A 15,161-nucleotide genomic window follows, 5' to 3' on the forward strand; every position below is an offset into this window, starting at 1 on the left:
TATTCTCAGTGGACTCATGAAGATATTCACAATGAGATATACTTAATGATGCCAATTAACATTAGTTAAACTATTTACATAACCTGAGGCTTTAGCAAACTATACCGTTAAATTTTATATTTATTCAGAAACAAAAAAAAAAAAAAAATCTGAAAAGGAAACAGACTGTACCTAAAATAATAGAATTTTTAAGCAATGGGAAATTCGCATTTTCACTTTAGAAAGGAGTTCCAATGCTTCAGCCATATACCATTTCCAACCTGGAATTCAATTCAAGTTCCAGCAGGATCACTGTTCCCCAACCACTGGGGCATCTTCAAAACAGAATACTGGATAAATTTTATTCACCAATTTAGGTGTTAAGCCTGTAAAAATTCAATTAGCTGATACTGTAAGTCTGTTGAGAAGTAATAGGAAGTCATGGTTGATCAGTTCTAACAGTTTTGTGACTAAATGAATTATAGTTCCACTGGTTATAATCTCATTGGTGTTAAACTGGCCAGATGTTGTGGGGATCGTGGCTTTTGCTAAATGACAAACTCCCTGTCAAGAATGGATTAGTTTTTAGCTTGAATTAATATAAATCATAATTGTACATTAATATAATACATAATCATATGCAACCTTTTTACTCAAGAGGACCCATTCAGTGTGCCTTAATTTTCAAAATGTTGAGAAATAACATTCAAGAAATTCACAAAAATGATTGAAACTAAAGTCTGGAATTCATAGTTAAAAGTGAACACTTACTTATGGACAGCTGTTAAACAGAACAGAACTGAAAATTTTATCAAAAGTTTATTTTATGTGCGTATCCTCAACACAAGTATATGCCTCATGTTGAGGTGCTACGGGGAACTCAGAGATTTTTTTAAGTTCTATACAGTGCGACCATTGATGATGTTACCAACAGCAAATTCTAAATGGGAAGTAATCTTGGAAGCTACTAGGCTTTTTGTTCCAACTAAGATATACTGTTTAGGCACAAATGGATGTCAGATGAACTAATGAAATGTAGCAGAGAAGAAAAATGCATGGATGTATATAAATTATCAAGCGACACAGAAGCCTATGGTATATACAGGGTGTCTGGGCTAGAGGTATCCAAAAATACACACATATCAGCATCTATGAGGTTTATTAAAATTATTTTTTTGTTATTATACAAAGTAACTCACCAAGTTTTTATAAAGGTTAGTAAAGTTCAATATCGGCACCTTTTGTAGCTCGACAGATGTCAAAACTTCAAAGATACTTTGAAGCATTTGCTCTAATAACGCCTCAGATGCTGAAAAACACTTGGCAAGAGCTAGAGTATTTTATTTTATTTTTTTTTTTTTTGCATAGTCATATCTATGAAAAAAAATGGACCGATGAAGCCGTTTTTGTGCACTCCTAACCAGACATTGACTTTTGGTGTGTCCCTTTCATTTTCGATCACTTGGTGAGGATTCTCCATACCCCAAATGCAGCAAAATGTGAAGAAACAAATCTTGGAGAGATTTCCTATCGACTGTATTATTGTTTGAGAAAATATGAATAGTTCTCGCATTATAAGCCAGCACCTCCGTAGCCAGGTGAGCAGAGCAGCACTGCCTAGCACATGCTTCTTGATTAGACCAGGGTTCGAGCCCGTGACCACCAAATACAGAGGTTGCGGAAAGGTCAGGGAATGATCACCGCATATCCCCGGAGCAATTGGCCTTAGTTGCTAATGCTCCTAAAAACCAAATAACAACAACAGCAGCATTATAAGCTGTTATTTTTGGATACCTCTAGCCCAGACACCCTGTATAAGCTAGTCTGTAATCAAGTCACAAAGGAGTTCAGGCAACCGAAGGCAGATTATGAGAAATCTTGGGCAAAAATTTCTTTACTTATATAAAGTATAAAAGGAAGGGTATGAAGCAGATTGGTCCACTTAACATAGATGGTTTGACTATTGATGATCCTGCTCAAGTGGCTGTAAACTGAATGAGTATTTTGCATCTACATACACACGAGGAGTTATTCAAGGAGGAAAGCAAAGTGGAGGAGAAATTGTTGGGAAGTTAATATAAGAAAGGCACCTAGGGGTGGACGGGATCTATCCAGTTAAAAGAGGTGGCAAATGAATTAAGCAAACCCTTAGTCATAATTATGAGAGCATCCTTGGACTCAGGGGAAGCCCCCACGGACTGGAGATGTGCAAATGTATCTCTAATTCACAAAGGGGGATCAAAGAGTGATACGAATAATTACAGACCTATTTGAGATCTGTTCCAGGGAAAATAATGCAGTCACTGGTTAAAGAAACATTGCAGGATCATCTAGACAAGACAGCAGTAATAATTCAGACATATCATGGGTTTGTTAAGGGGAAGTCTTGTCTGACCAATTCGATTGGATACTATGATGTGGTTACAAAGGAACTGGATGCAAAAAATAATTTTGATATCATATACCTGGATTTCAGGAAGCTTTTGATACTGTTGCAATGGAAGACTATTGTACAAATTGGAGCATTAAGGGCAAGTTGCTACAACGGATAAAAGGATGGTTGAGTGGGAGAAGAGAGTGGTAATCAATGGATACTGCTCTTCATGGACTAATGTTAGTAGTGGTGTACCCCCAGGGTTTGTGTTGGGCCCATTGTTGTTTTCTGTATTTATCAATGATATTGATGAAGGTATATCAGGGGTAATGTCCAAGTCTGCAGATGATACAAAGGTTGGGAGTGTTGTTAATAATAACAGTATCTGGAAAAGTTGGGCAGATGAGCTGAGAAGTGGCAACTGAAGTTTAACATTGACAAATGCAAAATATTCCATATGGGTAGCAGTAACCCCAGAGAAATATACCAACTGGGTGGTGTTAAACTCAAGGTAGTGGAGAATGAAAGAGACCTGGGGGGTAATTGTGCAGTCAGCTATGAAGTTTTCTGAACAGTGCAGACAGGCTGCCAAAGTAGGTCATGGGGTCTTCTCAACAATATATGGGAATTTTGCAAACAGATAAGGTGATCATCCCTTTGTATAAGGCAATGGTCAGGCCACACCTTGAGTACTACGTAAAGGCCTGGAAGGATGGAGAGTTGCTAGAATGAGTACAGAGAAGAGCAACAAGATTGGTGAGGGGAACAAAGTGGTGCTCTTATGAAGAAAGGTTTAAGTTCTGAAACTTGCAGAGTCTGGAGACTAGGCACCTGCAAGGTGATCTGATTGAGGTGTATAAAGCCTTGGATAGATTGAGTAGGTTCAATGCTGATAGGATTTTTCCTCTTGCTCAGATTACAAACCTGAGGGTAGCATTAACTGAAATTGAGGAAAGGCAGTTGTCGAATACATGTGCAGAAATTTTCCTTTAGCCAGCGGGTAGATGATTGCTGGAACAAGCTTCCATCTGTCGTGGAAGTTGATAGCTTAAATAAATTCAAGGCAGAACTAGACAAACATTTGGAACAAATGGATGGGAAGGGTTTTTTTTTTTTTTTTTTTTTGATGCTGTATAAGCTTGCTTTCTTGCATCATATGCCTCTACTAATGCTAATGAGCAAAAACAAAAAATGTGCACCAAGCCACAAAAAAAAAATGTGAATCACTGATGCTAATAGCCCAGAGTTCAGTGTTCTGATAGGATTTAGCAGTTCATTTCATGTGGCATTACTTTTACACCATTCATAAATTTACTGTTTCACAACGAACACCTATGCATTATGGCACATCGGTTGCTGTGCTGAAAGGCATATATGTGCTACAGCACATCACTTGGGGTACCATTGTATATGCATCGCCACAGCAAACATGTTAAGGTAAGAATGAAACAGATGCTTCTAGTAAATAGTTCTTTGTAGAGTTGATTCCTTAGATCAAAGTAAACTGTTCAAACAATTCAATTAGTCAAGATACAATTTATTTTCCTTCCACTCCCTGAGGACACAGAGGAATAATTGAGTTCTTTAAGGAAACCTGCTGGTTGACAATGCAATGTGCAATCTGCAGTTGTGAAAATTATGATAACTTGACAACTTAACCAACATGGATTAAGTTTTTGAGATTAAACAGAATGGCAAAAACATCTTTCTCATTGAATAAAAGAAACATGAGGAAATAAATATGAACATTTCCACTGATTAAATTGTAGTTGATTACAAAAAATAAATGGTAAAATATATAAAATGTAAAGGATTTTATTAATGCAATGAAAATTCAGAGCTATTAAAAAGAAAAGAAGTATAAATAACATAAAACTAGAGAAGAGTCAGACACATTAAATATGATGATTTAGTTTAAAGTGAAGTAAACATGAAAGGTGTCCAGAAGCAAAGAAAATTGGGTATCACACAGTTCGATAAAATTAAACGGAACTCGAAGGTAATAAATAAACATGGAATAAACCTGAAGGAAAAATTACATAATACAATGAAAATAAAGAAAAATTGTTTATCACCAATAAATTATTTAATTTTTCTTTTATTTACCCATTGTTTGCTTGCATTTCACTTTCAATACTTTAAATTTTTTGTCCCAAATTTTCTACTTTCCTTTATCTGTACATCTGGCATATTTGCTTTGCCTTAAAGTATATCATATTTTATTTAAATGTTTATTAGGCACTAGAGTTTACACATTAAGTGGTTGCTAGGATTTTATAAAACATCCCAATTTTAAAAGCTTATAACATATAGTAATATTTTTTCTTTTTTATCTTGTTTAATAATAATGCATGCATCATTATTAAATTAATTATTAATTTATAAAATGGCCATGTATGAATTTTTTTCCCTCATTAGTACTATAAATGTAAAGTTTAAAATAAAAAATTCAAAAATGCTTCACTTAATGCTCACTTCTCTACCTGTCAAATAGGACTTTTATTGAAATCTTTTGTCCACTCAAACCTTTGAATACAGTTTATGCTGCTTACTGTAATCATGAATAATGTTATCATTTGTTTAGTGTTATCACTTTCATGAAGTTCCAATTGAACATAAGAAAAATGACATTTATTGTTATCACCCACTTCAGTTATTGCTTTTTTGAATTATCATGACTTCCACATGTACAGTGGAAGTGATTACATAACATCCAGATTTGAACTCTGACATGCTGTGTGTCTAGTTATTGTTTCTAACTGTTCTTATGGTTGTTGGTGTTGTTACTTGAAAGAAGGTTCTGTGTCTGTACTCCTACTAATGTGATTGTTTTGCAGTAGAGCATTAACCCTTTTCTAATTCTTGATTTCAATATTTTCTTTTATTTGTTTTAAAAGTTTGCACGGATTTCCAGAAACACATAGTTTCATATTTTTATTGATGACTTTCTTGAAGAAATAGTGAATAGTCAGATTAAAGTAATTTATATTGCTTGATTTTAATGTTTTCTTTCTGTCCATTTCCACCCTTTTTAAGTACACAATTCCGCTGTGAATCAAACATCACTGAACAGCTGCATTCTTGTTCTATTGGTTCTTGTTACAGAAACAATTTTTTGTTTTTTTGTTTTTCAGCCTAACTGGTCATTTTTTTGTAATACATTTTTAGAAAATTATAACGTGGCAGTGAATAATTTTTTAATCCAGTTTTTTTTTTTTCTATTCCTGCCATTAATGGTATAAAATTATCAACCACAGGGTGAAAAAAAAAAAAAAAAAAAAAAAAAAGAGAGAGAGAGAGAAACATCACTCATATTTTAGGCTACACAAATTGTGCACCACTAACACAGCAAGGTCTAACTTCACTCAAGTGCTATTTAACCCTATCTAAGGCTCCTACCAGTGCTGGACCAAAGTATTTTCACACCCCGGGCAGAAAGATTTTTTGGCACCCCCTTTACTAAGGATATGTGTGTGTATATATATATATATATATATAATTTTTTTTTCATGATTTGTAAAATTTGGCACCCTTTAAACAATGGCCCCTTTGACAAGAGTCCTGCTAGCTAGTGCCTTAATCCGGCACTAGCTCCTGCTCTGCTGCTGAAATTTTTACCATCACATACTTTTCATAATGGTTGTTGTTATTTGATTTTTAGGAGCATTAGCAACTAAGGCCATATTGCTCGGGGGGATATGTGGTGATCATTCCCTGACCTTTCCGCATCATCCATATTTGGTGGTCACGGGCTCGAACCCCGGTCTAATAAAGAAGAGTGTGCTACGCATTGCTGTTCCTGCCCACGGAGGCTCCTTCATAATGGTAGTTACCACTTCATAAGAAGCTGTACTGTTTAGCACGAAAATGTCAAAAAGTCACTAGAGTGCTTCAGGTGTCCTTTAGTTTGTTTTCCAGAGTTCTATGCTTATTATTTATTTTTTTTGCAATTTTGTTAACTAATCTGCATTTTCCTTCAGTAAAATTTACAAGCCACCATATCCTTTACTCTACTTAATTGCACACAAAAACATATAAAAAAAGATGTGTATAAAATATTTATAAAGAGATGTTTTAGGGGTGGGGGATTGACTGATTATTATAGAACAAGTTAAAGCTACAATTAGGGTTATTTTAAGCAAAATGCCATATTGCCACCTGGATACTCCAATATTAAAATAAAAATAATATCATAAAAAGAAAAGACAAGGCAAACACTTACCCTCAGCAGTACAAAAGTGAAAAGAATTTCGACCATCTTTGAAGTCTATACACATCATCTGGAAGGAGTGTTGTTTGGTGCTGATCATTAACCACTCTCCCAATCTTCACATTATCTGCAAATTTTGTTCAAAAATTCTGAACAAAAATTTTTGGTTCAAGGAAATAATCGAAACTTTCTCTACTTTCATAAATACAGATACTATTTTACTGGACCATTTTTTGAAGTGAAATTTTATGGTTTCACAGCATAATTGCATGAGAATACCTGTCAAGTGTAGCATGTCCTCTACTCCTTCATCAATGTCATTTAAGAAAATCAGAAATAACAATGTCCCAGAACTGATCCTTGGGAAACCTCGTGAAGATTTCTAACATTAGCACAATCTCAAGAGTAACCATTAATTGCAACCCACTGCCTCCTGTCCTGCAGTGATCCATCTTATAATCTTAACTGTGATTCCAACATGTTCCAGCTTATATAGTAACACCTGATGAACTGAGTCAAATTGCTTACTAAAATCCAAATAATGTCAAAATTATTTCCTACATCCAGCTCATGAATAAATGAAGGCAATGATGAGTGTAATACTGAGTAAAGTTTTATAATTTTTTTTATAAATTCATAAAAAATTTATAAATATATAAATTTTGTATAAATATTTAAACTAAAGTTCGCTCTGAGTGAAAAAAACAACAAAACTTTCTTGTGTTCTGAATTATATAGTTAGGATTCCTGTTTCAGTAGATATACAGGGTCCAGTCACATTATTATGACCACCTTACCCTAGTATCCAGGATATGCACCTTTCTCACATGCACGGCAGCTAGCCACCTTGGGAGGGACTCAATAAGTCCACGAAAGGTTGCTACGGGTATCTGTGACCATGCAGCAGTACACCCCGGAGTTTCTGTAAGGTCCTCGGTAGAGGATCCATCCGTCTGATGTGTCAATCGAGGTGGTCCCATAGATTTTCAACTGGGTTAAGATCCGGGGAATTTGGTGGCAAGGGAGTAGCTTGAAGTTTTCATCGTGCTCCTCAAACCACTCACAGACAATTCTGATGACACAGCATGGCGCATTATCTTGCTGATAGATGCCATCGCCCCCAAGGAACCCGGTCAACATGTATGGATGTACCTGATCGGCAACAATTGATAGGTAACCATTTGCGTTCAGGGTGGCCTCCAGAGGTATCAGCGGACCCAACCATGCCATGAAAACATTCCCCAGACCATAATTCCACTCCCACCAGCCTGCCTTCTGTCAACAGTTGTGTCTGTTCTCAAAGGTTTCATGCCTAATATGCCACCGTCCATCCACCCGGAGGAGCAGAAACAGTAACTCATTGGAGAAGGCCACCTGTTGCCACTTGGCCAGGGTCCAGTGTCAGTATTACTGTGAAAACTGACACAGTTGTTTGCAATGAACGGCCATCAGCATGGGTGCTGTCTACAAGCGTCTGCTCTGGAGCCCAATGTACAACAGAATTGGCCGCACTGTTGTGTTGGAGACCTTTCTGGTAGCCCCATGACTCATTTGGACGGCCAGTTGAGCAACAGTAGCATGCCAATCGGTCCTGACCAACCGTTTCAGCTGACTTTCACCTCTGGGATCAATGGTGCATCGGGTCATCAAAACTATCCAATTTGTCCAGACTTGACACACTTTCACCACTACAGCACGTGAGCATTTCACAAAGTCAGCTGTTTCGGAAATGCTAGCACCCCTGGCTTGATAGCCAATGATCATGCCTTTTTCCAGGTCTGTTAGGTTGCATGCTTTACCCATGACAGAGGCTGTTACTGTGTTTACGGATGCCAAAATTCAAGCCTTATATGCTTACGGTGTGTGAACTTGACACATGCGCTGTTTGATTCGCTAGACATGTGTGATGTCTGCCTTGGGGGGTGGTCATAATATCGTGACTGGACTCTAATCTGCCTAAGGTAGATTTAACTGATAGAATGAATAATTTCATAATACCAGAACATAATACGAAACCTCTTTTTCAGTTCCCTTTTTTTTTTTTTTTTTTTTAATCACATAGCAGAACAAAGCAGTGGTCATGCTGCTGCTGCTGCTGCACCTGACAGGTATAGTGCAAAAGTAACCTACACGATTATTTCCTTGAACCAAAAATTTTTGGTTCAAGGAAATAATCAACTTTCTCTACCTTCATAAATATAGACACTATTTTACTGGACCATTTTTTTTTTAAGTGACATTTTATGATTTTCACAGCATAATTGTATGAGAATACCTGTCAAGGGTAGCATGGCCACTTTTGCAACTTTTCTGTTTAGGGGTCATGATATAATTTTTTTTTGGGGGGGGGGACTCCACCCCAAAAAATTATATATATATATTAGATAGTATGTATGAATCAGAGCTGTAATACTCAATACGTTCTATGTTGATATTAATATTTGTAAAATAATAAGAGGAGTTTACCTCAATATAGTACGTAGAACACTTCCGTATGATACTCTCCAGAAATTAAAATCGAAGACTTACATTAGAGTAAAAAATTCATAAGGAAGGAAAATTGTTTTGAATAATTTCATTAGATTCTTTTTAATTTTTAATTGTGTTAAATTGATTTGAATTGTGTTAAACTGGTTTTTAATTATTTATTTTTTACTCTAATGTAAGTCTTCGATTTTTTCGTTTTAATTTCTGGAGAGTATCATACGGAAGTGTTCTATGTACCATATTGAGGTAAACTCCTCTTATTATTTTAATAAATAAATATATATATATATCTTGTTTATATGTGTGTGTGAGTTCATGGCTTTTTAACATTTGTATACATAGCATAGGTGGACTTTTCAGATATTTCATTAATGCAATTATTTAGTTAAATGTCACACAGTGGTATATTCTAGCTGGGAAGCAGGACAGCTTCCCCAGGTGTAGCATGAGAAAGAGATACATGTACAAGGCTATGTAGATTGGAATGGGGGACATTTCTAGGGACTTTCTCTCTGACATGACATACATCCTTTACTGAGATTATTATTAACCAACCAAGCAAGAGAGATATGATTTTCAAAAATACATTATAATTTGTATAGTAAAGCCATGTCACCTATGCTACTGTTCTTTTTATTCACGACAAAAGTACTGCTGGTATCTGATATAATGATAAATGTTGGAAAAGGTACTGTATATCAAAGTGAGATATTAAAAAAGTAATAACATGGATGATAATATGCTTTATATTTCATAAAATATACACAATGAGAGCAAAATGAAGTCATTTTCATGCTGAACATATAAATTCCACAAAACAAATCTCAAAGTTTTTGAGTACAGCTGACATGTACATTTTAACATCTATAAACCAGAAATCAGAATGAACTATTTATTGTTAGCATAATGAATTTATATTTCTCTTGTGAAATATTTTAATAATATACAAAATATGGTTCATTAAAAATTTTTAATGATAAAAAAATAGCTGACTTAAAAATTATCTATGACGTAGCTGCTACTAGTGTTATTAAAAAGGAAAAATGTACTTAGCTGCACTTCCCCTCCCCCCACTAAACGTGTGACCTTAAATATTCACAGTGATACTGTTATACCTATTATAAAAAAGACACACACACACACACACACACACACACACACACACACACACACACACACACACACACACACACACACGGTAAAATAAATGTTAAACTGATGCTGATTACAAAAGCAGCACAGGTTTTCTACTCCAATACTTTGCATCCCAGTTTCTTTGCCATTGAACTAAAATCTCTCATTCCAGAAGACAAATCTTCTACGTCTTTCCTGAACTTGCCTGAAGGACTTGAAAAAGTATACCTTGAAACAATATTAATAAGCATTATCAAAACTTCTATCATTCTAGTTCTTGAACATGCAACACACTAGTAATTTTTACTATAACAATAGAAATTTATATCCATGTATATGAGTGTGATAAAAATCATATTCAAACTTTGCTTGCAGAAGTAAATCTAAGGTAAAAGCTAATTTTGTACTTAGCTATGAGCACACTAAGTTTGCTCAAAATAATTGATCTAACATTGTGTAGGCATTTTATGATGAGTTGGCCCAATATTAAATAAAAGCACACTGCTCCAAAGGAAAAAGTATGTTACTATTTATTTGAAATACAAGCCATTATCCCCACAAGGTATCTTGGGATGCATTTCAAATTAAAAACCACATACTTCTCCATTTGCAGCAGTGCTTTTCATTTGAAGTCCAAGTGAGGCAACTTTTGAAGTGCTTCCACCAACATGAGATTAATTCATTTCATATTTGCTTATAGCCATGTATAAAACTGATACTATTGCCCTAACCTCTACACCTTGTGCTTACATAAAAGTTCTGTTGGGTATGGGGGAGATTATACAGAATCTCATTTGTGCTATATTCTCCGTTATTTCAAATCAGTCACTGAGGAATAATAAACATTTTGTAAGCTTGCAGCAAGGTAAATAAGCTCCTTCCACTTTTCAGGAAGAGTTAATGACTAATACAATTTTTAAATTGTATTAGAAGAGTTAATGACTAATACAATTTTTAAACAATTGAAAAGCTTTAAGCTATATATATAAAGTTATTTCCCACTTTTAAAGATTAACTTGAAAACAGACTACATACAAATTTTTTTTTTTGCATTGTAATCAGTATATGTTCAAGTTTCTTTAAACAATAAAAATTTGTTCAAAATTTGACCAAAAGGAGTCGCAAAGTGATTCATTTAGAAAAATAACACACAAGTAAATTTTTCCAGTCTTTATTGATAATCAACTCTACATGCCCACCATTATTTTCTAATAAGCAATTAAGATGGAGCATTGTCTAATTTAAATTTCCCTTGAACAGATTGCATCCTTCAAATCTGAAAGATGATATTGTTTCACTCCAATTCTTTGAACAACTTTTTGTAATGCTGATGGCAACCACTTCTAGACTTAGAAGTAAGATAGTTCTCTTTGAAATGCCTTACAATATTTAATATAGTTCTTCTCAAACAAGGAAGCCTAGAGACGTCTCTCTTTGATACACTCTGATTGCTGTAATAACACTATTGCCCCTCTTTTAATAAATTTAATTAAAAGGCAATGTTTTAAATTGAACTTGAGTGGACTTGGTTACTTAAGTTAGGGCAGCAGCTTTAAGCTATTTTATCTTGAAGAAGAAGAACACGACAAGCAACCACTCAAATTCTCGGATCCCAGTCATTCCTTTTTTCAGAAATTAAAAAAAAAAAAAAAAAAACCTCCCGTATACACTGATTACAATGCAAGAAAGTTTTTTAATACAATCTATAGTTCTTGAGTTAGTTTTTAAGTGGGAAAGGACTTCATAACCCTGTATACCCCAGGGGCTCACATCTGGTGAGTATGGGCTTGGCACACCCAGAGTCCTAAGCTGGATATCATCATTCTTCTCTTTCTTGGTGTTTCCCTTCTACCTCTCTCTCTCTCTCTCTCTCTCTCTCTCTCTCTCTCTCTCTCTCTCTCTCAAGGTAACTCAGAAATTTTTTTTGGCTGGTGCAACGTAAGCCTCAGGTTCCTTGCACCATATGGCTAATAATAATAATAATAATAACTTGCTTTTTTGACTGTGAAGAGTATAGGTTTGTCGTTATGGAAAAAAAAATAAAATCCTGGGAATTTTTAATTCATTTAAATTTCAATTTATCTTTTATGACAACTGTTACTCCTTATCCATTATTATGTTCTTTATTGATTACAAGTTTATTAAGTCTGCAGTTACCAAAATTTTAATGGACAAATCCTGCCATTACTCCTTTTAGGAGTTAGAGACTTAATGACTCCCATTTTAATGTGTCCATTTGCAAGGACACCTGCAAGATTTTAAGGAAGATAAATTAGCTCTTTTGTTTAATTCAATTTAATGCCACCAAGGAAATATAAATGCTACACAACTGTACATTCTTAAATTTAATAAGAATAATGTAATTCAGATAAACTAGCACATGATGTACTCTAAGCATGGCACCATCTTTACCAGAGCACCAGAATACTGTCTTGCACTACCAGCTTGTGAAACTTTGTTTTCGTGCATGCACACCAATGCAGAGAAACAACTTTCAAACTGACAGGTAGATCCAAATGTTAACAAGACAAGTTTCTGCAGATGATATAAAGGTTGACAGGGTGGTTAATGAAGGAATCAAGACCTAGATAGATTAGGCAGATGGCCAAGAAGTGCCAATTAAGATTTAACATTGGTAAATGCAAGGTACTGCATATGGTATGAGTAGCAGTAATCCCAAAATACATACCAATTAGGTAAACTTTAGGTATTTACTCAATTAAAGTTTACTCAATAATTTAGATTGAGTAAACTTTAGGTCAAGGTGGTCAAGAATTAGAGAGAGATCTAGGGTCTCTATGAGTAGTCTGATATGAGGTTAGGAACTTAGCTAGCAGGGAAAAGAGGTGATTATGCTACTGGATAAAGCAATAGTTAGGCCATATCTTGAGTATTGCATACAGGTCTTGAAGCCCCGTTTTAAGAAAGATGTGGATCTCTTCAAATGGGTGCAGAGAAGAGCAACCATATTAGTCAAGAAGACAAAGAAGGGGACAAAGACTCTTATTGCAGAAAACTTTAGTTCTGCAAATTACAACAATTAGAAAATAGGCACTTGCAAGGAGACCTGATTGCAATGTTTAAGGCTTTAAATGGATTGAGCAAACTTTATGGTATTCTAACCCTTTCTGAGACAATGCACACGAGGGGACATAAATTGAAATGGGATAGCTATAGGATAGATGTACGAAAATTTTCTTTCAGCCAGAGAGTACTTGATTGTTGGAACAAATTACGATCTGGTGTTGTGAAGTGGGTAATTTGAAGAAATTTAAGAAAGAATTAAACATACTTAGATGAGATGGATAGTATAAGCTTGTTTCCTTGCATCATTTGCCAGCATTACTATTACTAAAATGAATCACTATAACACATTTGGGAAACACTTTCATCAAATCACTGCACAATTTGTCAAGTTTTTCTTCCTTAAAGAGAAAAACTTGAAATTGTCATAAAGCTGTTCATGCTTTAAAAATCAATTTGCTTCAAGGCATGGTTTCTATATGTAACCAGGCAAATATTCACTGAATTGCATGCTGCTATGCTGTGCATAACTGCATTCAACCTCACAACTTTGCCACTTTTTTTTTTTTTTTTTTCCCATGGATCACTAAAATTACGTTATCCCCACTTTGAGAACAGCAGCATTAGATACTACCAGCAAAGCCTCTAAGAGAGATTTTTTTAAAAACATTTTCCAGAATTATTTTATATCTCGTGTGATAATCTCAGAGAAAGCTAGGGATTTCAAAAGCCAATTCTTTGATTAGTATTCTTTTGGAGACAGTATCTTATTACACACCATGAGAACAGCAATAAAATAATACATTTATAAAACAAAAGCATCTTTCCAAGTCATAATGAGTGTGAAATTTCAGTTGCATTTTCAATTAAGCTAATGGCATACATATTTGTCTCAACTACTAATTTTGCAACTTCTGTACACATTTTATATAATGCACATACCAAAAAAATGTCAACTTCTTTTGGATTACTACAGAATAAGGAAACACTGTTTCCTTAATTCCTGAATTGATGTTATCAAAGTTATATATTTTATGCTCAAATTTATCCCTATGCGATTTCATTTTGAAGGTTATTGGCCTCTTTCTTCACAGGCTGTTTAATTTCTCCATTAGGACTTGCCTGAACATACTGGAATTTCTGATCACTAGGTTAGCTCTATTTCATCAAAAGCAACATTTTCTGAATCTTTGACATCAGATTCACAATTTTAATATACTTATGACATTGTCACGTAAAACTGCAACTTGATCGATCCACTATTGTCAACTGTTTATACGCCACTCCACAGTAATGTTTCAGAACCACAAGATATGTTTATGGTTTATGAAAAAAAGACTCCCATTTCTTAAATATGACATTTAGTTGATGGTTCATTAGTTTTATTATTTGCAATCATAGTTCACAGTCATACAATCATGTTACGTGGTTTTTTCAATTAAGATTATTACTATAATTAATACCACTCACATATCACGCGAAATTAATAATTTAGTTTATTAAGCTAATCGCCTAAACCACTAGGGGGGGGGCAGAAAATAGTCCAGATATCTGGAAGAGCAGCAGCCCACATGCAAACCCCTCCAAACCCGCCGAACCAGCCTGCACTCCAACGCCAATGTTTGAAGTATGAGAGCAAAGGTCACCCCAAGCTTCCAATATACAAGAACCACCGGATCCAGAGTAGAAATGGCACCCTTCCATTGGCTAATGGTCTTAATCCCTCGCCTATAAATTAACTTCTGGCAGCATCCCTTGCTTGAATGCACATCAAGTTTCTGGGAACACTGGCACAAGGAGCTTGTCAGCAGGTAAGAATGTAATCTTTATGTATTTGGTTTCACTTAATTTAATATCCGTTTTCTGTTGTAACAATAATTCAAACTTAATATTTTAGCCTTCACAATTAACTTAAATTTAATTAATTCACAATTAATTTATACGTAATTGTAA

General features: G+C 34.9%; 1 protein-coding gene across 1 annotated transcript in view; it reads right to left on the reverse strand.

The window, feature by feature from the left end:
• Window positions 1-10,243: 10,243 nt before the first annotated feature.
• Window positions 10,244-15,161, reverse strand: part of LOC150089147 (uncharacterized) — a 35,746-nt gene continuing 30,828 nt past the window's right edge. Inside the window, exon 4 of the mRNA XM_090390351.1 lies at window positions 10,244-10,412. Coding sequence (XP_090246477.1) covers window positions 10,298-10,412 — 115 coding nt within the window. The 3' untranslated portion in view covers window positions 10,244-10,297. The remainder of the gene's footprint in view (window positions 10,413-15,161) is intronic.

Source organism: Mastigoproctus giganteus, chromosome 2 (genome assembly GCF_048544385.1).
Source record: "Mastigoproctus giganteus isolate SK-2022 chromosome 2, ASM4854438v1, whole genome shotgun sequence".
Lineage (NCBI taxonomy): Eukaryota > Metazoa > Arthropoda > Arachnida > Uropygi > Thelyphonidae > Mastigoproctus > Mastigoproctus giganteus.